The 26,444-nt window shown below is 37.1% G+C and overlaps 1 protein-coding gene across 1 annotated transcript in view; it reads right to left on the bottom strand.

Annotated features, from left to right (window-relative positions):
- The window catches only part of BPTF (bromodomain PHD finger transcription factor), a 95,441-nt gene that overhangs the window by 23,470 nt on the left and 45,527 nt on the right, over positions 1-26,444 (bottom strand). Inside the window, 15 exon segments of the mRNA XM_014458775.2 lie at positions 840-996; positions 998-1,048; positions 1,623-1,705; positions 3,251-4,167; positions 4,933-5,158; positions 5,952-6,169; positions 9,850-9,958; positions 10,874-11,025; positions 11,732-11,978; positions 14,607-14,649; positions 14,977-15,127; positions 16,909-17,037; positions 17,837-17,961; positions 22,258-24,550; positions 25,747-25,923. Coding sequence (XP_014314261.1) covers positions 840-996; positions 998-1,048; positions 1,623-1,705; positions 3,251-4,167; positions 4,933-5,158; positions 5,952-6,169; positions 9,850-9,958; positions 10,874-11,025; positions 11,732-11,978; positions 14,607-14,649; positions 14,977-15,127; positions 16,909-17,037; positions 17,837-17,961; positions 22,258-24,550; positions 25,747-25,923 — 5,078 coding nt within the window.

Here is a 26,444-nt window from a genome sequence, read left to right as displayed (position 1 = left end):
ACATCTCAACAATGGTTGTAATCATGATATTTATTGAGTACCTTAGTGAATTCTCTCATAAATTTTAATTCTTTTTCTTTTTGGGGGTTTTGAGATAATAATTGTATCATACAAAATAACTTTATCTTTTTTCTTTTCTTGGCTTAACATCTTAACTAGAATTTCCAGAAATGTTAAAATAATAATGTTGAATTTTGGCACTGTCATCTGGTTTCTGACATTAGTGGGAAGAGCTCTAATGTCTCAGAGTTATGTTGATTTTTTGGCTGATCAATATTTTAATATTTCTCACCTTAAATAATAAAGGCACTTTTGATGTTTTATATAGCCTACTTTTCTTTTAAAAAGCTGCTTAGATATGTATGAATAGATGTTTTCTTTCATTTTTCAATAAATTCCCCAAGTAAGCAGAGAATCTGCAATGCCTCCTGGATCAGTTTACAAATCAAGGAAGAAATATGGTCTTATTTAATGGGCACACTTTATTTTTCATTCTTTCAACATTATTTCACAGTTTTTCCGTTTACCTCTCTCATGAAACTTGGCTCCTGATAACTTCTGGCAAGACGATGTCATAGAGAATAAAAACTATTCCCAAGAGACTTCTCAAATGTTTTAGCCAACAGACTACTAACCTCTTAGAGTGTCTAGTTTAGAGATTACAATATACATGTACATATAAAAATCTCTAAGACATGCCTCACAGCTTTGTATTAAATATACAAAACTGTAAATTCTAGAAAACAAGATAAAATTTTAAGCTTAACCAAAATTTGAAGAAAGAATAAAAAGTAGATGCTAAAAACTGGACAGAGGAGGAAAGGAAATAACCTTCTTACCTGCACTTCAATTTGTAGGTCTTTGTCCAAAAGAGCTCTCTTTTTCAGTATTTCTGCTTTGAGCTGCTCTTTGTGTTTGAAGAGCAGTGCAGAGAGCTTGGTAGCATTCTGCTTGCTACGTTTCTGTTCCACACTCTCTTCACGCTTCCGTTTCTTCTTTATCTATCTTATCCAAAATATACTTCATCACCTGGTTACAGACAATCATTCTAGAGAGAAATACACAACCAACCTATGTAATGCTGGGCATTTTATTCTGAAAGGCTTAAGACAAGATTTTTGATGTCTCTACAGGTGATACACAAACTCTGAGTAAATGGAAAGCTCCAAAGAGTGATTCAAACTAGCATTGAGAACCTATTAGTTCTTTTTCAGTATTTCAGTATTTCAGTAAACTTCAGTCAAGATTAAAAACTATAAACTCAGCCCTAGCCATCAGCCCTAGCCATTTGGGCTCAGTGGATAGAGCATCGGCCTGAGGATTAAAGGGTTGCCGGTTCAATTCCAGTCAAGGGCACGTGCCTTGGTTGCAGCCTTGATCCCTGGCCCTGGTGGGGGCGAGTGCGGGAGGCAAGCAATCGATGTGTCTCTCTCACATTGATGCTTCTTTCTCTCTGTTTCTGCCCCTCCCTTCCACTCTCTCTAAAATATTTTCAGGTGAGGATTAACAAAAACACATACAAAAAAAACAAACAAAAAAACTATAAATTCAGAACCTGTGTGTCCAGATACAAAAGGGAAGAGACTGACATACAATGAGACCCTGTTACCATCTCTCCCTACCTTTGATTCTCCTCTCTTTCAGCTGGAGTCATGGTCTTTTTCTGTTTTAAATGTTCTATTACAGCATTATGCTTCATCACCACCTTCAGGACAGAAAAAAAATCCAAAAGTGCATATTTTATAACGACTACAAGTTGGTACATAAATAGTAGAAATCTGAGCGCAACTATGTGTTTCCCAAAGAAACTAAGAATTTTCTATCATAATACTACAAATAAAATCAGAGCTATATGGTCTGGATGCTTACCACGTACCAGGCCCTGTGCTAAGGCAAGCACTTGACATTGCCTCACTTATTCCTCATAACATGGAAAGGTAGGAATAATTTTACAAAGAGATCCTGAGACAAAATAAGGAATATGGCTGTAATTCTAGCCCAGCAATCATTTTCCAAAGGCCATGTTTTCAACATTATGCTCTTTCCAGGCATTAATTGTAAAGAGTCCTCCCACCCCCATCCCACAGATGGGCTAAAGAGATTAGGGTAAAGGCAGATATTGTGATACATAATTCTCAATTTATAAACTATACAGTACTAAGAGCTGGGTGATAATGCATTTAAACATATTACATATGATGTCAATTTTACAATTCTATTACCATAGATCTTTAAAATCTGTTTAGAAGTGCTTCTCTTTTAATGATATAATCATCAAAGTTGCTAAGAGACTAAATATTAATTATTCCAACCACTAAAACAAAGCAATTACGTGACATGATAGAGGTGCTTATGTTACAACAGCAATATTACAATATGTAAATGTTATCAAACCAACAGGTTATACACCTTAAACTTGCACAATGCTATATGTCAAATATATTTCAATGAAAAAATAAAAGTGCTTCTACATACATGACCTCAGTTAATCATTACAATGACCTTGGGTGGCTGGAAAGAGGGAATTTTAGTAAGGATATAGCTCAGAGGAGATAAGTGAGTTTCAGGGGCTGTGAATGGGAGACCCAGGAACAGAATGCAAGTCTCAAGACATGGAAACACTTGAAATCCACACTAGTACCAGGCAGCGCATGCTGTAGACGTAAAGAAACATTTTCCAGTAATGCTACAAGATGTTACAATGTGACTTCATTTTAAGTAGAATAATTCTTACTCATCTAAGTTGCCTTAGTTCACTAAGATGCTACTGCATAATGCCACTTTATATGTAAGCTATGGAATAATAGTAGTTAAAATTTACAAAGGTGTGGCTAGAAATGCAAATGAGTGAAATGGGTCTATAATTTGCTTGGTCTACATGAACATGCAAACTAAGGGATGACAACTGTAAACAACTTCAAACAATTGCTATGATGCCTGAAGTGGCTTTAAAATTTCAGTCACACCTTCCAGTTCTGTATTAATGATACTTCAACTCCTAACTCCATTCTTCCCATCTTAGTTCTCCAAAAATGCTGGTCATTTTTCTAATAAGCACTGACTACTGCCAACAAAAAAGTTCCAAACCATAGTAGTAATTCAAGATTTTGGTCACACCAGTATTGCTTCTAAATTGAAACATCAGTGAATTTGTCTCATTTAGGAAACCTAACACAACCAAACACTAAATCTAATGCACAGCACAATAATTCAAACTACTGAACATGCTGCTTTTACTTAATAACTTTACCTGTTTCTGAATGATTTCACTTTGATTAGATGCTTGGAGGGTGTGTTCCCGCTTAATCTCTATCTGTTGCTGTTTCTTCTTTTGCTGCTGATCCCTGAGTTGCTGAACCCTTTGCAACTGCTCTTGCACACTGGCTGCCTGCACTGTAACCACATTCTGAATCTGGTGAGTCTGCACAGGGCTGCTTTGCTGAATTTGAATAGGTAACTGGAGTTTGATTTGCTGGGGCACAACACCTTGCTGAGCCTGTATCTGAGCCACAACCTGCGACTGGATCTGAGAGAGAACCTGGACTTGTTGTTGCAGCTGAGGCACAGCAATGACTTGGGGCTGTGGCTGCTGTATTTGTAGCTGAGGACAGGATGGGGATGAAACAGTAACTTGACTTAACGTTTGTCCCGATGAAAGAGTTTGAGGTGAAGACTGTACCTGGGGTTGTGATTGTGGCTGGCCCTGGGAAGGTATCTGAAGAGATGTATGTGGCTGAATTGGAATCGGTTGTGAAGTTGTAGTCTGAACCTGGGATTGCTGTCCAGGAGACACCTGGGATGGAGTTGATGGACGTATTCGAGTCTGTGGTGGACTTTGGACGCGAGCAGGCGGCTGTCCTTGGACAATACTTTGAGGCTGACACTGTACTGCAACTTGGGGTTTGGATGACTGAGCTTGGGTGGGTTGTGCTTCCAAAGGGACATGGGATGCAACAGTTGTTTGGGTCTGAACTTCAGGCTGAGTCTGAACTTCAGGCTGAGCTGGGGACTGGGGCTGAGTTTGGGGCTGAGGCTGAGCTGAAGGCTGAGCAGTCTGTGGCTGGGACTCTGGAGGACTCACACTGGATGACTGAGCTGGTGGCAGGGATTTGGCTTGTTGCACCTGTGTTGAGGGTGACAATTTACTCTGTCTTTGTTCACCTGTACCTGTGAATAAGAAAGACCAAATAATTATATTACTCTAGAACAGTGGTCGCCAACCTTTCAGACCTCGCGGACCACCGGTTGGCGACAGCTGCTCTAGAATATAAGACCAAGGTAAAGAAGAATTTGAAGGATTTTCTAAAGGTGAGAATTCTGAATTTCAGTATAGAAGAACAATGCCTTAGAAAGGCTCATTGAGACACACTTGGGTTAGAGCTCTTTTAAATTGGGGAGCATGGGCCCTATCTGATGGCCACCCTCTGCACATTTTGCTGACTCCCCAGAAAGCTCACTTCCAAAGTGAGGTGCAGTCTTTGGAAACCAGCCAGGTCTTTTGGCCCAGGCGAATGCTAACCCTCATTTTCCTCCTAAGCGTGGTGGCAGTTAATGACGGCTACTTGCAGAAGACAAACAAAGGGGCTTTGGACCTGCAGCTCTCACTTGTAGGTTATGAGCTGGATATATCCACCTGCCCTGAGATTAACTCCATTATTTAATCAGTGCCCATAAGGCTTGGAAAGGAATGGGGGCATAGTTAACATGCTATCCAGACCCTCACCTCCCTTTCTATATATTTTGAGGGGTGAAGGTGACAGGAGTCTGTAATAAGAGATCTTGTTGAGATCTTGTGAGGCTGACCAGTCAACTGTTACGCTACTGGCTTGTGGTTTATTCTCCCAAAGATAAGCGCTGGTCTCTTGTCCCCTTTGTTAGCCCAGCAACTTGTGGTAATAACACACAGTACGTCTGATAACCCCCAAGTTCTACCTGCTGCTGTGGTGGAAACAGTGGTGGTGGTGGTGGTGCTGGCTGCTGTGGCTGTTGTTGCCAATGGGGTAAAGAGGAACCGCTGAACAGTACCATTTGGCATTGCAGCTTGCATCAACTGCTGTCCTGGACCTGGAAGTATAGTCACCCCTTGAGGTATCAACTGCAACTGCCCAGTAGTTTGACCTTGTCCTTGAATTACTACTGTCAAACCTTGATTGCCACCCTATGGAAAAAACACACAATATGTAAATAGTATTTAAAGCATCAACCTGTAAGTATACCTTTTTAATGTTAAAAAGATACTATCCTATAATGAAAATATGTCTTTGAATGTCTACTGAATGGCAGAAGGAATTCAGATAAGCTAAAATAAAAATATTTATTTAAAAAGACAGACGCTGCCTGGACTGAGTGGCTCACTTGGTTAAGTAGTTCCTGTGCAACGAAAGGTTGCCGATTCAATTCCCAGTCAGGCAACATGCCTGGGTTGTGGTTCGATCCCTGGTTGGGGCACATACAGAAGGCAACCAATCGCTATTTCTCTCATGTTAATGTTTCTCTCTCACCCTCTCTCTCCCTCCCTCCCTCCCTCTCTCCTTCCCTATAAGCAGACCAATCAGACAAAAACACTGATGCTGTTTATTGGAAAAACTATGAATTAACAATCTGAGTTTCAAATGGATAGCCAGAAGATTCTGGTCAAGGGCATGCATCTCAGTTGAAGGCTCGATCACCAACCCCAGTTGGGGCGCGTGCCAGAGGCAACCAATCAATGTGTCTCTCTCACATCGATGTTTCTCGCTCTCCTTCTCTCTCTCCCTCCTTCCTCCCTCCTACTTTCTTTAAAAATCAATGGAAAAAATATCCTTGGGTGAGGATTAACCACAACAAAAATGGCAAGCTACTATTTCTTAAAATAAGTACGTTTTTTAGTTACTGAAAGTAAGTACATTCTTTTAAACTTACAGGGATAAATATGATCATCTCTAAAGTTAAAATGAAGTCGCGTTACTTACGTGGCCCTGTGTTAACTGAGTGAGCTGAGCCATGGTAAGCTTCACCTGTCCTTGTTGAGGGCGAGGGGATGGTGAAGTTGAAGACTGCAGATTTGCACTGGATGTTCCTGAAGTTAACCCTTTCTGCCCAGGTGTTGAGGAAACTGCATTAGGGGCAGAGATTGCAGTGGAAACAGGCTGCCCTCTGATGATCTGAGTCACCACTTGTTGAGGAGTACCTAGGCAAATAGCAAAACATCACGAATACTTATATGTCCTTACCAGCACTTTTAATTGAAATAGTTCAACACTTCAGATGAATGTATTCTTTTCAGTTTCCAAAAAAGACTTATGGGATGCTGACAGCTCAAGCATGCTTTCAGACATATACCCAAGTCCAAAGGATACACCTTGTCAGTGACCATGTTTTCAATCACATCACTGACAACCATTCTTCAGTTTCTGCTATCTATAGTGAAAAAAACAATGAATATTCTTCCTGCATATCCAAAGCCAAAATGATAATAGGGAGGACAGAGAAAAATACGTAAGATATGCCATTTATAAGACTGTCTTTCCTTAGGAATATAACATTAAAAATAATTGAATATAAAAATAATTCATATGAATTTTAAACAAAAACATACAGAATCTAGAACATTCTGGGTCAATTATTAATAAGCTTTTCTTACAGCTATGTGCCAGGTAAGAAAAGCAGGAGGGGAAGGATCACTATATCCTTACTAATCCATACCTTGTTTTATTGGGCTTTGCTTTAATGCACTTTACAGATGCTACCTTTTTTTAAAAAAACAAACAGAAGGCAATACCCTCAACCAGCAAAAAGATTACAACTTGCTTTATTGCAATATTTGTTTTATTGTAATGTCCTGGGACCAAACCCATAGTATCTCTGAGGTATGCTTGTACTCAGACAAAGTACTCAAAAAATGCTACCATAGTTATTGTTCAGTAAAAAAATCTAAGCATGAATAAAGTTTAATTGGAATGGCTCTTCCAAACTTCTAACAACTTCCATTTCTTATTTAACTTGCTAAAACTGGAAGAAAAGGCAGGTGGGATTTTTCGACCCAGTGGAATAGTTGCTAAAAGTAATTATTTGGGAGCTAATTTTACATTCAGTGAATAATATCACATTTTTGAAGTTTTATATTCACTTCCTTTCTTCCTTCTGTGAATGCATTATTTCTGTGTATTTTTCTTTTAAACGCTGGTGTTCAATATAATGTATAAAATTGGACGTATTTTGACATTTAGAATACACACACACACTTAAAATAAATCCATGGTGAAATTCTTGCTTATCAATTTTAATGTGCTTCTAATTATTGCCTTAGAATAACCCCCCCCCCCAAAGTTACTAGGTTCATAAGAAGAACATAGTAGTAAATTAAATTTTAGAAAGGTTATATCAATCATACTCTCACCATAACTGAGTGCCCATTTTATTGAACAATGAAACTCTAGGATACCTGTATATAATTCTCTTTTAACTTTGTCTTGTTTTAATAATATTTGCATTTTCTGCTTTCTAATTATATTAGTACTTTTATTTTACTTCCTCCATCCTGTTTTCATTTAAGATTTGTTTTAAATATTTTTCTAAGATTTAAGAATATGGGGTTTTTTGTCTGTTTTGTTCACCAATATAATTACCTAGAGCAGTGGTTGGCAAACCGCGGCTCGCAAGCCACATGCGGCTCTTTGGCCCCTTGAGTGTGGCTCTTCCATAAAATACCACGTGCGGGCACGCACGTACAGTGTGATTGAAACTTCGTGGCCCATGCGCAGAAGTCGGTTTTCGGCCTGGGCGAGTCTATTTTGAAGTGTGGATGGGAGAGTTGGAATGGGTCGACCTCAGCGAATGTACCTCAATCAGACTGAGGACGTTTTTAGCAAAGGCCAGCTTAGGAGTACCCTAATTAAGTTAATAACAATGTACCTACCTATATAGTTTAAGTTTAAAAAATTTGGCTCTCAAAAGAAATTTCAATCATTGTACTATTGATATTTGGTTCTGTTGACTAATGAGTTTGCTGACCACTGACCTAGAGTAAGTGCTCAAGCATTTGTTAAAGAATAAATTTGCCTCTGAATTCAGCTTTGGCAGCATAGCTTAGCTGATACTTGATAATCTGTTTGAAATTACACATTTGATGTTTCTTTAACTTAAAAGTTACTTACGAGAACACATACTTTTAAATTTACAAGTAAAGGTTATTACTATAATACCTAAATAGTAATATTGAGTTTTATTACAAAGAATGTGGCCTATAAACATTCTACTTTTTAGAATTCATCAAGGTTTGACCCATGACACATTATACGACCATTTTTATATAAATTGTCCATAAATATTTAAAACCAATGTGTATTCCTGAAAGTACAAAAGTTGATACACAATCTGTTTCTGGTCTCCTATGCTTCTGTTACTCCCTCCTTGATTTCAAAAAAAAATTTTTAAAACATTTCAGTGATAATCTTATTTAGTTCATAAAGATCCAAGATTACATGTTCATTGCAACCTTTATACTTAAGCCAATAGGAAATGACCCTCTTTTCCCTATGTAGAGTCTTTTAAAAAACAGTGAATTCTACTCTGTCCACTATTAGTTAGACTGTCCTTGTCCTCCTCACTGGTCCTCTTTCTATTTCTTTGTCCATCTTTAACATTTTGTGTGTAACTTAATTTTACTTATGTTTCTCAAAAATGTACAGTTGGATTTTTTTTCACTCAGTCTTTATTTTTTTTAATATATTTTTATTGGTTTTAGAGAGGAAGGGAGAGGGGGAGAGAGAGAGATAAACATGAATGATGAGAGAGAATCATTGATCGGCTACCTCTTGTGTGTCCCACACTGGGGATCGAGCTTGCAACCTGGGCATGTGCCCTGACCGGGAATCAAACCATGACCTCCTGGTTCTTAGGTCGACGCTCAACCACTGAGCCACGCCAGTCAGGCTTCACTCAGTCTTTAAATTCTTCAAATTTTAATATGGGAGCTTCAGCCTGTTCACATTAATGACGGGCTGGCACTACCTTTATAATCTTGCTTTATGCTTTCCATTTAAATGCTTCTTAGCTATTTTATTTTTCTTTTGTTTGTTAATCCTCACCTGAGGATATTTTTCCATTGATTTTTAGGGAGGAGTGGAAGAGAGGGAAAAACAGAAAAACATCGATGTGGGAGAGTCAGGGCCCAGGCCGGGGAGGAGCCTGCAAGCAAGGTATGTGTTCTTGACCGGAATCAAACCTGGGACCCTTTGGTCTGCAGACCAACGATCTATCCACTGAGCCAAACTGGCTAGGGCTGTGGTCGGCAAAATGCGGCTCTCGAGCCACATGCGGCTTTTTGGCTCTTCCTAAGCCTTAGGAGTACCCTAATTAAGTTAATAAGAATGTACCTACCTATACAGTTTAAGTTTTAAAAATTTGGCTCTCAAAAGAAATTTCAATCGTTGTACTGTTGATATTTGGCTCTGTTGACTAATGAGTTTGCCAACCACTGGGCTAGGGCATCAGCTGTTTTCTTGATTTTATCTCCATCTTTTGACATACAGTGTTTTCTGTGCTCATTCTCTGCTCCAATATTTTAATGTATATAAGATGTCCCCCAAAATGTATACACACACTTTGAGTAATTATAAAGGCAGTGTTTATTAAAATACATTTCATTTTCAAAATTGAGTTAGCAATTGCTAAAGTGTGTATACACTTTTTGGGATACCCTATATATTCTATTTAAATGCATACTATGATACATTAGAAACTTAGTATGCTTTGAAGTCTTAATTCAAATTTGTATTTTCTAGTATAAAGAGTACCAAATACAGATTATTACTGATTTAATGGACTGGTTGTTTAGAAGTAAAATGGTAATACTGCATGGATGAGTACCTGGCTGTACCACCACAGGTGTTCGAATAATTGTCTTTCCTAGTGTTGACTGTTGGAGTGGTGTTCTAATCACCGTCATACCAGGGCGGATCTGAGGCCCTGTGATTACCTATAAATGACACAAAAGACAATAAGTTAAAATGTCCTTAAAAGACAAAAGCATGATGGACTTAGAACACGATCTTTAAATACTGTCTATTAATAAACAAATCTATAGAAATGACAGAGGCTCTTGGATACCACATTTTAAATTATACTAAGCATCAGAATAAAGATGGAATTTTAAGGGCAGAAAATTGAATTCAAATGAGATCATATGAAATTCCTTGTCATTATATCAAGAACAGGCCAATGGCTATAAGGACGGAACAAGAAGACCCAGTGAGGTTCTAATCTATAACCACCATAGTTGCTCACAGAAAAAATTTGCATTCTATTTTCCCTGAGCTCCAATCCCTACCTGTAATCCAGGGAATATAAGAGTAAAATCACAAACCAAATGTTCTTTTATAGTTTTAAAGGAGAGAGCACAGAGCATGTTATTTTCAGTTTTATAGCTAGAATCAGAACATTTTCAAGTCTGCAAAAATTCAAACCTTTTTCACGTTACTAGTGCCAAAGAAATGATGTCTCTAACACGTGTGCATAGCAGCTGATTACAAACTAGTTAGTGTGCTGTAGACTGTATTTTTCATTCCGTTTCCTAGCTGCATAGCAAGTTTCCTTTGGTCTGGCCCACTGCTGACGAATATTTTATATATGGTCTAGGATTTCTTTATAAAATCTTAGAAAGCAATTCTTATGATTCATAAACAATTCTAACATACTATTAGGTATATGTTAAATATAAAGCTTGTCATGTATCGTTTTTACTTAGAAAGATAACCAATATTTTTTTAAATCAGTACTTTGTCACAGGTTAAGTAAAAGGTAGAGAAAAATTAGAAGCTGGATTAATTGTGGAAAAGTCCATTCTAAAAGCCTGATGTCAGTAATATTTCAAAGCAAGATAGAGAATTCTTACTTGTGAAGTGCTTGTGGTTCCTCCAGAGGCTGTGGTATTGGGCCTAATTGTGACTGTTGCTGTCCTGGGCTGGAATGAAGTAAAGGTTTGCTGACTTGTACCTGTACTTGATGGAATGATACCCAGGACTTTTTGCTGTACTTGAACAACGCCTTAAAAAAAGATAAAGTAATTAAAAAGTGCCCCTTTAACAAAAAGCATCAGCTGTTGCTCAGTTTCTGGGGAGAAACTATGTGTGGTAGGATTTTACAGTGGGCTACACAGAATGTGAGATCCGAGGACTGAAATCAGTGAAAAGGAAATGAAAAATGATGGCAACGGTATGATCTGGCAAATGTGAATTAAAACTCTTCACATTTCCCTTACCTCCTTGTGTTGCTGGCACATTTACAGCGACAATCTTGCTGTTTGCAGGAAGTGGCAGTTTGGTAATTACTTTTCCTGCCATAGTGACTGGATTGCCTGTAATTTGGAACGTCTGACCTGTGCTGGCAATGGTTGTAGCAGATGTGGCAGCTGTACTGGTGGCTAATAGGGTATAAGACATTTAATAAGCTTTACATTTAAAATAACCAGCAACGTAGTGACTTCTAGGAAGGGCACCAATGCATGAACTGTGGTTCATTTTGTATTAAAAAAAAAAAATTCCTCTCCACTCAGAGTGAACTATGTAAATGTTGAAAGTGAAATAATGTAAGAGAGGAGTTTTGCTAATGTAATATTATGGATATTATCTGTATCAAACTAACGGCTACAGCTTGTTTGCTCAATCTGCTGAAGAAAAATAATTTCTAAAGAAATGTTTCATTTCAGTATTCTTGAATGAAATCAATCTTTTATTTAATCGCAGTTGTGTACCTGAATTTGACTGGCCTTGCTTAACCCATGTAGCAAAGGTCTGATGGAAGTTCTTGTTCTGCTGGAATGTTACTGTAGCTGGAGATCCAACTTTAGTGGTTAGTACCATTTTAGTTCCAGTTGTAACTGAACCACTTAAAGGGGCCACCATAACTTTCTGTGCTGGAGAGATGGTACTAGTCGTATTGTTTGTTGGGGAAGTTGTGGAAGCTGAAATTACTGTAGGCTTCTGCTGTTCCAACCGTTTCTGGAAAAGTCAGGGAGAGAAAACATGAACCAAAATAGTTCTAAGTAAAAACAATACTACTCTGCAAGAAGTCCACCTATAATTTCTCCCAATCTAAGAAACTGTACCATATTTCAAAAATATTTTACTTTTGAAAATATGCCCATATAAATTTACCTGGAATTTAATTCCTTGATTAAAATATTTTTATTACTCTAAGTCACATATATTTTATTAAAAGTAGTTTTTCATAACAAAAAATTAAACACTATCAAGTTTTTTCAGCTTATACAAATATCCAAGCTTTCGGAGTGAAAATAAGAGACATGGGTAATTTTACCAGACATAGAAATGCTGCTCAGCAGTGGTTATTTAGAGAGGATAACAAATAATACTAAGTGTAAAAGGTTTCTGGTTTACCATAATGTTAATTTATCCAATCATAAAAAAACATGTCAATGTTCAAACATCACTATTCACAAGGACAAACCTGCAATTAAGCAAGCTAAAAATTATAAAACAATTTTTCTAGATTATTTTTGAGTTCAAATACTTTTACAGAAAAATACTTTAGACTATTCTATATAGATTGGTATAATCTGATCTTTCAGATATTAGTCATTAAAGACAATTTGTGTACATTTTATCATAGATTGATGACATTTCCTGACAGCTTACAAACTAGATGGTGGTAAGCTTACACATATAAAATAACTAGCCCTAATTGGTTTGACTCAGTGGATAGAGCATTGGCCTGCGGAGTGAAAGGTCCCAGGTTCGATTCCAGCTAAGGGCATGTACCTTGGTTGCGGGCACATCCCCAGTAGGATGTGTGCAGGAGGCAGCTGATCGATGTTTCTCTCTCATCAATGTTTCTAACTCTCTATCCCTCTCCCTTCCTCTCTGTGAAAAATCAATAAAATATATATTAAAAAAACAAACAAAAACACTAGTGGCCGGGTGCACGGATTCATGCACTGGTGGGGTCCCTTGGCCTGGCCTACAGGGATCGGGTCGAAACTGGCTCTCCCACATCCCCTAAGGGGTCCCGGATTGCGAGAGTGCAGAGGCCAGGCTGAGGGAACTCACCGGTACATGATGGGGTGGGGAAGAACCGCAGGAGGGCTCCAAGGCATGTCCGGCCTATCTCGCCCAGACCTGATCGGCTGGACCCCAGCAGCAAGCTAACCTACTGGTCAGAGCATCTACCTCCTGGTGGTCAGTGTGCATCATAGTGACTGGTCTAATGAACAGCCAGACACAGCATATTAGGCTTTTATTATATAGAATAGGTGGCATGGATTACAAACCTGGCGGCGGATACTTTACCTTCATTAAATGCTCAGACCAACTCAATAACGTTGCTGGTATTGTGATTTAAAGATGAGGAAACTGAGACTCAGAGAGGCTGTGAAACTGGCTCAAGGCCAGAGCTAGTTAATGGTAGTGCTGAGATGCAATTCTGAACTATCTCCTGCCATTGGAAACCACTCACCAATGACATCACACGCACTCTTCTTAGGACTACATCCTCTATGCCTGAATATAATGTATTTCACATAATTTCATCAGAAGAAAAGGAGTTTTAGTTTTGGATATTTAGACATATCATCTGATTGAATCAATAAAAAAAGGAGGCAAAAAAGACTAAATACATATCGAGAAATTACTTCCTGAGGCTAAATCTTCAAAATTAGCTATGTTCACTATCTTTGTAAATAAGGATGTTAAAGAAATTTTAAGAATAAATCATTAAGGTTACATTGTGGAGATGACAAGACATGCATAAAATGAAAAAACCCCCACAAAAAACCCACAAACAAAACAAAACAACCAGCCAGTTTTTCTATGAATGAACAGAATCCAAAAGTGCTATTATCTCAAACTTTGATGTAAGTGAAGATAATGACCTACACTAAACTGATGTAAAAGATACCTAAGAATTTGAAAAAATGTTTTCTAAAATGTGAGAGGGAAAAGGTAGTTTGGAATAAAGAGCTAGTTTATACAAAATATAATTATTTTAAGTTATATGTAACTTAAGTTAATGATATTATAAATAGACATGTATCTATTTCATTTGCATCTTTAAAGCTTATATATCCAGTTTACTAAAACGTTTTATAGTACCTCCTTAATAGAAAAAAGAGGCAATCATTTTTATGTTGGTCCCTAATATTCAGACAATGGTTTCTTACCATTTCCATAGTTTTATGGTCATCAATTACAACAAACTCAGAATTTTAGTACAATTTGCTTTTCATAGAATAAAGAGATTTTATGGATTGGAATTCTGCTGGAAAAAAATTCCTTTAGAAACTATCCACTAAATTATAAAGATAATAAATAAATCTTATTTCAAACATTGTACTCCAAATATGTATACTTTTTGCAAAACTACTGCTTGATGTAGCCACAGAGCTACTTTAAAGTAATGAAATTAAGATATATTTGAGATACCCTTAAAAAATAGCTATATAAATATATCATTACTGTGCTTTCAGTATGCATGAAATTGGCTAAAAATGTCAATTCATTGCCAGGTGGGACTGGTACCAACTCCCCCACCTGCTGGGCAGCCAATCGCTGCTGTTTGAGGTGAGCCTCCATTTGGGCCTTGAAGTCCTGTGCCTTCTTCTGTTCACTAACCTTAGCTTGTTGCTCAACTGCTTGTGCCTTTTCTTTCTCCACTCTGCAGGAAAAAAAGGAGAACTTATCAGAAACTACCTTATTAGGCACCTGGCATCTAATATTAAGTGAAATCTGGTTGACTTTTACATCATAAAGAAGTATCAAATTATTTTGATTTAAAAATAACACACTTAAATTAAGATAACTGGAAACTCACAAGTAAATAAAATTAAAACCAGGATCTTAATAAATTATATACTGCTAGTACTTGAAATCAAAAGGTAGAATAACATCAGGACACATTGAATAAACTATTAAGGGGGTAATTCTTTAATTCTGAAGTGATAAAATCTTCAAATATCTGATACCATATTAGCCATTTCCTTACCTCTCAGCAAACGCCCTGATCTCCCATAATTCCAGCTCTTCCTCTGCTACCCAAGTTTCAATAATAACAGGGCCAGTTTGCTTGGGCGTTTCTGGTCTCTTCGGCCGTAATGCACTTGATCGAAGGCCTTTCCTCTGAGGTGTAGGTGTTTCTTTGGAAAAGAAATCAGAGTATTTTAAGCAATATAGCTCCTAAAATTATAGTACTTCTGGCATCTCCTCTTATACATCATGAAAAGCAGGGATTGGCAAACTTTTTCTTAAAAAGCCAGATGGTAAGTACTATGTGGACCAGATGGTCTCTGCTACAACTTCTTAACTCTGCCTTTGTATCACAAAAGGAGCCAAAGATAATACGTAAGTAAGTATGGCTGTGTTCCAATCAAACCTTATTAACAGCAGCAGGTGGTTAAGGCTCATGGGCTATGGTTTGCTGGCCCCAGATACAAAGGCGTATGAACCTTTCCACAGCTTGTTCCCTCTGCCTGGAACACTATTCTAGGCAGAGGGAACCCACCCCTCACTGGACCAATGCATATTTATCCTTCAGAACCCAACATGGATACAACTTCCTTCAAGAAGCACAGCTCATTCTTCCCACAGTTGGGCTGGGTGTCCTTACCATGTACAACTCTGGTAATCTGTATTTCCCTATCCAGCCACTGAAAAGGGGGACTTGAGAGTTATCAACATAACAAAGAGATCTGAAAACAATTAAGAATAAGCAAAATATCCTAATGATAAAATTTTCAAAATAAAAAGTAGGGAGAGACAAGCATTGAACCTTCCCATGTTTAGGAAACAAGAAGCAGTAGAATCAAAGGAAAGCAGCATAAGGAAACCGAAACAGCAGTAGGGCCTGGGCTGTACTAAGTGATATAAGCCAAAGAAAAGTGAGTTAAGGAGATTGCAGTGGTTTGCATTGAAGGCTGTGGGGTAAAGACTAAAGACTGGCCAGGAATACCTTCTTCTATCTGTGTCTCTGCCTATCATCTGTACTATCCCAGGACAACATTTTTAATTATACTAATATTTCATATCTACTAGGACAGGCACCCCCTCATCAGTGTTGTTTTCAAAAGGCTCATTTTTTTCAGTCATTTATTCTCCAGGATGAACTTCTGAGTTAATTCAATTAATATTCAAAAATTAAATTTATACATTTGGGGAAAACTAACTTATAAAATAGTATGTTTCTAAGAACAGCATTTTCCTTTTATTAATATTTTAATAAGTTTTTTCATAAATATTTTATGCACATATAAAATAAAATTATTGATTTTTGTCTATATATTTTGAATCTGGACACTTCACTGAGCTCTTTTTAGTGTTCATAGTTTTGGTCCTCAAGTATAATATGACACTAATATAACTTTTATTTGCTTCCTTGAGAATAGGAGCTGGATCTCATTCTTCTACGTATTTACCATCCAGTGCCTATCATGTGGGCTCTCTATAAATGTTTCCTGAGTACTCCTTAGCCTCTCAGATTATTTCTACCCTGAACAAGGAAGTATTTTATAGTATCTTTAATCCTTGAGTCAACAAATCTTCAATGACCACTTATAGGTCAGTTGCTGTAGCAGGTGCTGGGACTACAGCAAACCAGGTAGACTTGGTGGTTACCCTCTTGGAGCATGTAATCCGGTGTCAATCACTGTTCCACATTTTAATTATAAGAGGTATTATTATAGCTCTTTGTACTCTTCCTATTCTTGGCACACTACCTATGGGCATCAACATGTGCCTAGTGGAATTTTACTGTGTTTACTACTTAAATACAATTTTTAAAATTTAATAGTTTGTAATAAAAAATAGTATCTTTCAAAAGTTGAATAAAGAGTTAAAGAAACAATTATAATGATACTTCCATTCATAAAAAATGTGGCTAACAGGTCAATAATGAAAGAACAGAATTATTTCTATTCCTTACCTTTTGGTGCTTCCGGAACTCCGATGGGACAAATTATTTTCCTGATACAGTATTCAGACCGAATGCCATAAGGACCAACATCTCGTCTCTTAATTATTTCTGTTGTTGTGATTTCAGTTTCGGATGTTTCTACGGTGATTTAATTCACAAGTATTAATAAGCAACTAAAATATTCAGGTACAGCATCTGCTGCTTTAAAAGAAACACACGAAACAAACTTTTGGAAGCATTTTATTAACGATCAAAAGAAATATTTGAAAATTTCTAAACTGAGCAAAATGCCGTTTGGGGCAGCTTAGTTCCTGGTGGCTAAACTCATCCAAAATAATAATAACACTAGGAGAGAAGCAGCAAGCATAGAGTTTGAGCTGTCCCAGTTTAAACGATTTCTACTCTATAACAGCAATTTTTAATTTTTTTCATCTCATGGCACATAAACTCGTTACTAAAATTCTGCAGCACACCAAAAAAATATATTATGTTTTTTTACCAATCTAACAACAACAAACATAGGTGTAATTTGATTCATTCACACTGATGGCTTTTGCTGTGTTGTCTGTTCATTGTTTAATTTGACAATCTAAGGGAAAGGAGTCAGTCCCCCTGACTACATAGTCAGGTATTGCATGTTTTAAAAATTCCTGTGGCTCACCTGTATGCCTCAGCACACTGGCTGAAAACCACTGCTCTATAATAATAAATCTCTTTTAAAAATTCAGACTGGTTCATATATAAGTGACTCACCTTATAATTTGAAACCTCCTTCCCTGCCCCCAGGATTTTCTAGCATGTGCTGACAAACTTTAGCAAAGCTATATTTTTAAAACATAAGCATTGTATTTTAATAAGTATCAGATATACTCAAAATTAAGCAAACTATCAAGTGATTTTCTCTTTAAGCTTAAACTAGAAAATCAAAAACCTTTACCTGTGCGTGTGGTCCCTCCTCCTGGAGGAGCCTTGGCTGCCATGTCATCCCATCTCAGACTTGCCCACAGTAAGCGTAACATGAGGCTCACTCCAGCTAAGGACTTTACAGTCTGGAGTCTATACCTGAAAGAAAAACCCAAGAAGTACCATATATATGTTCACACACACACACTCTCTATTAAACTAAAGGACTATTTCTTGTCCTCATTCAGTATTTATAATATGGCTTTGTAAGCACTTTGGCCATTATATATCCCTTAATAAGAAATGTTTTTGTTCCTAGGTATAACATGCATCTAACGACTTAAAAAGGGTCGGTAGTCACTTCAAATGACATAAATCTGTGCAAAAAGCATGCTTCACTGTACGATAGATACAGCAACAATATGTGAAGATCTTATCAATTTAGCCTAATCTCAAAATAAGTTTTAGGAAATTATGAAGGAGAGCAAATATAGAGAATTAAATTTTGAACTCACAAAATTTTCCAAATAAGAGAAAATTTTGTGTTCAAGTGGTGGCTCTGCAAAACATGAACTCCTGGATGATGAATACTGCTAACACTAATAACACTTTAACATTAGTATAGTTTTGGAATCCTAATATAATGAAGAATAAAAAAGGACAATATTGTATTAGTTACTAATCAGGAGATAATCTGTTGTTTTTTTCCTAAAAAAAACCAAAACACATTTCAAAACAAATTTACAATTGTAATGAATATCATATTTTAAAATGGAATTAACCATAAAACATTTTAAAGCAGGCCTAGGCTGTCAATTCTCTATTAGTAATCTTTGAGTAATTAAATACTTTGTTGACACTTAAATGAATACACTGGTTGATTGCAGTGTAGAGAAAACTTACACAATTTAAATAATTTCCTCCTCTTACAGAGGTAGACAGTAAATCTTAGACAGTTTGGAAGGCAATGCTTTCTATACTTAATGTTAAATTGGAAAAGTGAACGATGTGAGAAAGGGAAAGCTCGAGCCAAAAAGTTGCTGCAACTTAATTTCCTATCTCCACCTGTGACACCATTATTTTATTCGTTGTGTTATCACCCTGTGAATCCTCTGACCTGCACAAAAGAATTCTTTAATTAGTGAGCAAATGTTAACTAGTGCAGGGATATCCTAGGAGGGAGGAAGTGTGTGTCACTTTTAGAACACATCCTATAGGAACTCTGGACTCACTATTTGAAAAGTGAAGTGTTTTCTCATGCTCTTTCTCCTTCCTCTAATCCAGTGGTTCTCAACCTTCTGGCCCTTTAAATACAGTTCCTCATGTTGTGACCCAACCATAAAATTATTTTCGTTGCTACTTCATAACTGTAATGTTGCTACTGTTATGAGTCGTAATGTAAATATCTGATATGCAGGATGGTCTTAGGCGACCCCTGTGAAAGGGTTGTTCAACCTCCAAAGGGGTCGCAACCCACAGGTTGAGAACCGCTGCTCTAATCACTCTCTACAAACAACTTTAAAGCATCTCTATTTTACAATGGAAATGACATCAGGTGGGGAAAATATCTCATGCATTATCAGCCTGTTCATTCATTTATTCATTCAAAAATATAAGTCTGAGTGCCCTCTATGTGTAAGTGAAAGGAGCTGGGGACACATTAATGAATTATAATCTGGTGATGTGTCCCCAGGAGCTGTAACAAAGGAAAGCACAGGTGGTGGTGGCGGGGGGTGGGGGGGTGAGCATCCGATTTGGCTCAGGGTTGTGGATCAGAGCTTTGTTTGTGACTCTGAAATGAAAAGGATGTGGCAGTGGCTGACTGCAGGCAAGGGGCACACATATGCATGGGGGGAAATGTAAAAAAGCACAGACTTCTTCCCCAAAACCATATCTGGTGTGCTATGGCTGGCAGGAAGGGGTGTAGATGTGCATCATGAGATGACGCCGGCATGAGAGAGAAAGGCAGAGCCAGAATGTGCTGCACCAAGTGGAAGGATTAAGGCAGAGACTCAAAGGCAATCTATTAAGGCCTCTGAAATTTATCCAGTATTGGGTGAGTTGGAAAGGAAAGTACTTCTCATAGATGAGATGGACAGGGGACAAACACTTTCTCCTCTCAGCCCTGCAGCAGTTAACCAGTCTCCTATACATGTTTGCTAAGTTCAATCAGAATATTCACAGGATAGACCTGCATTTTAGAGGGTCCATCTGGCAGCACTGTGGAGACAACTACTGGTTCAAAGTGATAATAAAACATGGAATCAGGGCCTGGGGAAAAGAGAGGAAGGAATGGACAGTGGAGGGAAAAAGAAGCCCTAATGAGTAGACGAGACAAATTTCACTTATTCAATATGGCTCAGCCTTAACATTAATCAAGATTGAACATGCACCTTTGGCATTCTCATCTACTACTCTAAACATCAGAAATATTTTATTCAAGTGTAAGTATAAAAATGCATTTCACATGCATGTTTTTTTATAGCTATATGTTTTCAAAAAAACCCTGCATTCTAAAGTAATAAATAATTTACATATTCACCCATGCCTGTTAGACAGAAGGGATTATGTTTCTTTCAACTTTAGCAAATTAAGATGTTAGCATATATTTTGAAGGCAGTATCTGTTTAAAATATACAGGAAGGTATTTCCTTCCATTTAAGAATGAGGAATTAACTAAACAGATACAAACTGTGCCCAGAGTGCATATTAAAACATAACAATACAAGGCTCCTGAAACCCAGCCGTGCAAAAAAGGGCCCTGGGCAACACTTGAGCAGAACTGGTCCAAAGAAAATGCTTCCCAGTTGAGCCTACCTTCCATTTCATAATAGAAAAAGGCAGAAAGATCGGCCTCCACCACTGCCAGGTCATTGTAATTAAAGTATTTGTACACAGTAACTTTTCCAGTGGGAAAGAAGTTACCTGCAGGACAGTCAAGGATACACTTTGGGACCGCTCTCAATGAAGAAAGCAGAAAAGTGCAGAGTAATCCTACAAATCCATGAACTGTAATGAAGAGTTCCTTGATTCCCTGCAGGATTCTGCAAATCCTTCATTGCAGGCCCTGCAGAGAAATTGTACTTTTCAGCTGTCTCTATTGAATGTGTAATGGAGTGATATTTTAATTCAAATCAAAAGATGAGTTATAAAAACTTGGTCAAACCAACTATGCCTGATCATATTAATAAGTTAATTCCTTTATAGAGGGTATTCATTTACACTCTTTTTTTTTGGTCTTTTATGGCTACTGTCATATAGAGGAAACTAAAAAAAAACCATGATTTTTAACTTTAAGAAACTGGGACCATATTAAAGATACACAGAAATGAAGCCTGCTCAGTAACTTGCAGAAGTAATCAACTTCAGGATCCTAACAAAAGGTAACTGCAAAACTGAGATCCTTCCTAATTTCTGAGTATGTCCCATAGAACTCTTTTTGTTTATGTTTCATCCTTTTCCACTGTAAGGGTATACAGGAAAAAAGACAAGGACATGAAAAAGGACAAAGCAAGGATAAATATGTGAAATGCGATATAGCAGATAAAGTACTGGGCTAGGATTTAGGAAAACCAGGCACTATTTCTAATTTGGTCCCTCTGTGGGCAGAGGCAAATTATGATCTATAATAATAAAAGTGTAATATGCTAATTAGCTGGAATGAAACCTTGGCTGCAAGGGAGGGATCCAGGCAGCCTCCGGCAGCTGCGAGGGAGGATCGAGGCAGCTATGGCTGCGAAGGCCTCCTCTTGCACGAATTTCGTGCATCGGGCCTCTAGTACATACATAAAAGTAAGATCCTTTTCGAAAATAAAACTTTATGATCTCACACTACATACTTATGACTCATCCCCAAAGCTTATTTCTGGGCTTAAAAAAATCCCTAAACAATCTCAGAGACTACCTTTATTTACATAAATAAGAGTACCTCAGAACAAATGTTTATTATACAAATAAATTACATTAGGAAGATTTCCACATAATGAACCTTAATGTAATTTATAGGCAAGTTTCCTAGGTCTTATGTTTTTATGCATTATCTAACAAAAATAAAATACATTTTTATCTACAATTAGGAATCTGTGTAAGCGGAGGGCTGACTTAAGTTATACACAGATTTTTGACAAGAGTGTTCAGTGCCCCAACCCCCAATTGTTCAAGGGTCAACTATACAAACATTCCAGAAAGTGGGTGATTATCCAATTCTGTGATTATCTCATTCCCAGAGCACACACCTGGCAATAATTTGGAAAGTTAGACCACAAAAACAACTGTTTCTTTTGTTTTGTGGAAAGTAATATCAAATTTCATTTTAAAGGATTCCCTTAAATTTTCAGTCTTTAAGTATATGCTTCCCTGTCTTTTCTCTATTATCTCTCTCTTTTTCTTTTTAAGGGATATTAGAGAATTCTTTTAAACTTCCTCCCTTCCCCAAATACATTTTAAAGTACATACCTCCACGTGATACCAAAGGTTGGTCTAGGAGAAGGATACGGCCATATATCCAAGGCAGGTTTAGCATTATAATTAAAATAAGGGACTTCTCGGATTCCTCCTTTTCTGGCCAACTTTTTTAAGTCATCATTAGGCAAAACAAATATGCTCTTCTTGCTGCTCTTGGTGAGAAACTTTCTATAGGATGGTAGAGCTGTACCTGAACGAGTCTTCTTGGGTCTTGAAAATTTCATGAGTTTCACTTTGTCTCTTGTGGAATATTCTTTGCTCACAGTCATAGATGTTACCAGAGTGCCTCCTGCAGTGGTCAGTGAGTCGGTCACTGTTGTGGTGACCACCGTTTTGCTCTGCTCCTTCACAGAGATGATGTCCACACTGCTGCCTGGGGAAGGTGTGGAAAGCTTTGTTACTGTTGTAGTCGTGGTTGTGACAGTAGATTTGGCACAATTTTCTGTGGAAGAGACCAAAGTTTGCTTATCACCTTTTGCGACTTTGATTACAGTTTTTGACTCTGTGGCCACTGTGGATGTCATGGTGGTGACTTCTGTGATGACTGTTTTTCTTTTCAAGTCTCCATTGACATTTTCATCTTTGTTGGTGGGCAGACCATTTTCATCAATAAAATCATTACTGAGATTAGATTCCTCTCCAGAAGTAATAGGTGATGGAGAAACTTTCTTAACTTCTGAGGTTTCAATTTCCATATCTTCCACCTGATTCACTGCACTGCTTTCTGGGGGTGGTGTGGTAGTTTGTGCTCTCTCACTCTCTCTGGTTAAGGGCAGGGTCTCTAGGCCATCTTGGTAGTCACGTTCAGAATCTGAAGATCTCAGTGAACATGATTTTGTTTCCAAGTTGTTTTTTTCATTAAAATCTTCCATGATGACATCACCATTCATGAATGGTTTTATAGATTCTTTAACAGTCAAAGATTTAATATCATTTTCAGGAATTACTTTATTTATATTATTAACCTTTGGTTCAACGTCACCACTTACTACTTTACTCTCAGAGATTTCTTTCAAGCATTCACCTTTCAAATATACTTTAGGTTTATTATCTTTTCCATTTATTTGAAAGGTACTTGCTTTCTGTCCTTTCTTTTCAGACTCTCGATTTTCATTATTCTTTTTGTCAGTGCTACTTTTTAGATTTATTTGATCAATACATTTATTAACTGGTCTCTCCTCTAATTTTTGTTCTTGACTTGTTTTTTTACCATTTGTTTCCATTATCTTACCCTGAAGCCTGTCATCACATTTTCCAGTGGACTTATCTGAAACAAACTCACATTTCAATGGTTCCATGCCTTCAATACCTTGTTCTTGAGTTATAAACTGCTCAGAAACACTGTCATTGCTATTCTGAACAATCATATCTTCTTCACTGTCTTGAATAGATATAGTATCAGAACTATTTTCCAAAGTGCTGTTATATTCAAAGTGACATCCCAATTTTCCTTCAAAGTCCATTGCTTTTGACAGAGATGAGATATCTCTGTCAGTACTTTTAGATACTGATGGAAATAAAGGGCTCTGGGAAGGAGAAACAATGGTGTTGTTATTCTGCTGTGTGAGTGGTTTTTTGTTTTTAGAAGTCAAAGGACCAATTTCATCTGTACTGGCTAATTTAAAGTCATCAATGAGAAAATCACTTCCTTTTGTTTTAATCTTACTGGGTTCCAAGCCTTTACTGCTTGGTTCAGAGAGCCTCTCATCTATGTCATTTCCAACAGAATTTTGTTTCTGACAGTCTGTCTCTGGGCTCTGAATGGAGACGTCCTCTAATATTTGATCTTTTGGATAAAGTTTACTTGTGGTATGATCAGTATCACTAATTCCCAGAATTGAGGAATCACTTTCTGAGCATTCCTGAATAAAGTCTTCAGATTTATCATTACTTGCATTAGAATTTTGTTCTTGTCTAAGCACGCCTCTTTGACACCCTTCTTTTGCTTTTGTTATTACTGGTGACTCAGACAAACTTTTCAAAGAACTTGTAGAGGTCTTTCCTGCACCCTTAATTCCACCCTCCAACTTCATTTTTTCAAGTCGCTGTTTTTCTTCCAGTGTAAACTGTTTAATTCTCCTTTCAAGAAGTCCATCTAGTTTGGATGACTTAATTTTCTTTTTATAACTAGTCCTTAGATGAAAACCCTCACTGACATTGACCACATCTACTTGAGAACTTTCCTGACAGTTTATATGTGACTCTGTTTTCACATCATCATCTATTTCCATTGGCTCTTCCTTAAAGGATCTATCATTGTCAGAATCTAAGTCTTCTTTTATATCTGTAAAACAAAGACAAGTATATAAGTGATATTTTTACTCTTAAAAGTACAATTCACGATAGTATTTTTATTTTCTAATATATGATTAAAATAGGTTAACAGACAGGGCTAAATGTTATAAAAGGTTAAAAAAATCAATATATTCCAAATATTTAAACATTCTAATTCTTAGTATCTAAAAATGGTGGACTACTACAATGTAAAATTACTTGCTATATGATAGCTACTGCATATACCAGTACCTTCATGTAAGATCCTATGTAGAATATCTTATAGTTAAAAAATATCTTGTTCGGCCAGCGTGGCTCAGTGGTTGAACATCCACCTATGAACCAGGTCAGGGCACATGCCTGGGTTGCAGGCTCGATCCCAAGTGTGGGGATGTAGGAGGCACCCGATCAATGATTCTCTCTCACCACTGATGTTTCTATCTCTTTCCCTCTCCCTTCCTTCTGAAATCAATAAAAATATATTTTAAAAAAATGTATCTTAAGGCTCATGCATTATTTCACTTATCTTTTAAAAAACAACTTTTCACAAAACACAATATAAGCTCCTCAAAACATTTAATGTAGAATTATCTCATGACCCAGCAATAACACATAAGTCCATATAAGAACTTATACACAAATGTTCATATCAGCATTATTCATAATAGCCCCAAAGTAAAAAGGACACAAATGTCCATCAACTGATGAATGAATAAACAAAATGGGGCATATCCATATAATCGAGTATTATTCAAAAATTTTTTTAAATGAAGAACTTTGATACATGCTACACCATGGATGAACCTTGAAAACATTATGTTAAGTGAAAGAGGCCAGTGACAAATACCACATATTACATGATTCCATTTATATGGAATGTAAAGATAGGCAAATCCATAGAGACAAAAAGTAAATTACTGGGCTGGGGAGGGGGATAAAGGGAGAATTGGGAATGCTAATGGATATGGGTTTCTTTTTGGGGTCAAGAATATGTTCTAAAATTGATTGTGGTAATAGCCGAACAACTCTGTGAAATACTAAAAACCACTAAATTGTACACTTTAAATGAGTGAATTACAAGGCATAGGATTGTTTCAATAATGCTATTATCAAAAAGAGACAATGCAGTACCTTTCCTGCTGTGCGAATTAGATACAGTGCATTTTTATCACCCCCAGGCTGACCTTCACAATGGACTCTCCTTACCTTGGTCCTTCTCAGTAATCTTTGAAATGTCCATTTCACTTTGGTCTGCTCCTCTTGCTGCACCTGAATCTTTTACCTCGTCTTTCTCAGAATCAGGCTCTGTTTTTATTTTTTTTGGACTTCGTGAGCTTTTTCTTCTATCTGATTCATCCATATTTTCATCCATATTATTTTTGGCTGAAAAGAACCAAGTATATATTAACTACAAATATTTTGATTATTAGCAATTTAATATATCTAATTGAGTGGAAATTACCAAGTACTTTCCAGCAATATACTTCATTATTTTTAATTTAAAAAAAAAAGTTGACCCAGACAAGAAAAAAAGCTAAAGGAGCTCATCACCACCAAATCAGAAATGTTAAAGGGTTTTCTCTAAGGGAAAAAAAGGTAAAAAATATGCACAATAAAATGGCAATAAATACATATCTATCAACAACTTGAATCTAAAAATCAAACTAAGCAAACAAGCAGAACAGAAACAGACTCAGAGATACAGAGAACGTTCTGATTGTTGCCAGATGCGAGGGGGGGGGGGGGTAGGGGTGGTTGGGAGAATGGGTGAAAAAGGTGAAGGGATTAAGAAATACAAATAGGTTGTTACAGAATAGTTATGGGGATATAAAGTACAGCATAGGGACTATAGTAAATACTATTGTAATAGCTATGTATGGTATCAGATGTGTGCAAGATTTATT

The sequence above is a fragment of the Myotis lucifugus genome, unplaced genomic scaffold (assembly GCF_000147115.1).
Source record: "Myotis lucifugus unplaced genomic scaffold, Myoluc2.0 scaffold_100, whole genome shotgun sequence".
NCBI classification, from domain to species: Eukaryota; Metazoa; Chordata; class Mammalia; order Chiroptera; family Vespertilionidae; genus Myotis; species Myotis lucifugus.
The sequence above is the reverse complement of the archived record's forward strand: the minus strand, read 5'-3'. Positions and strand labels throughout refer to the sequence as shown.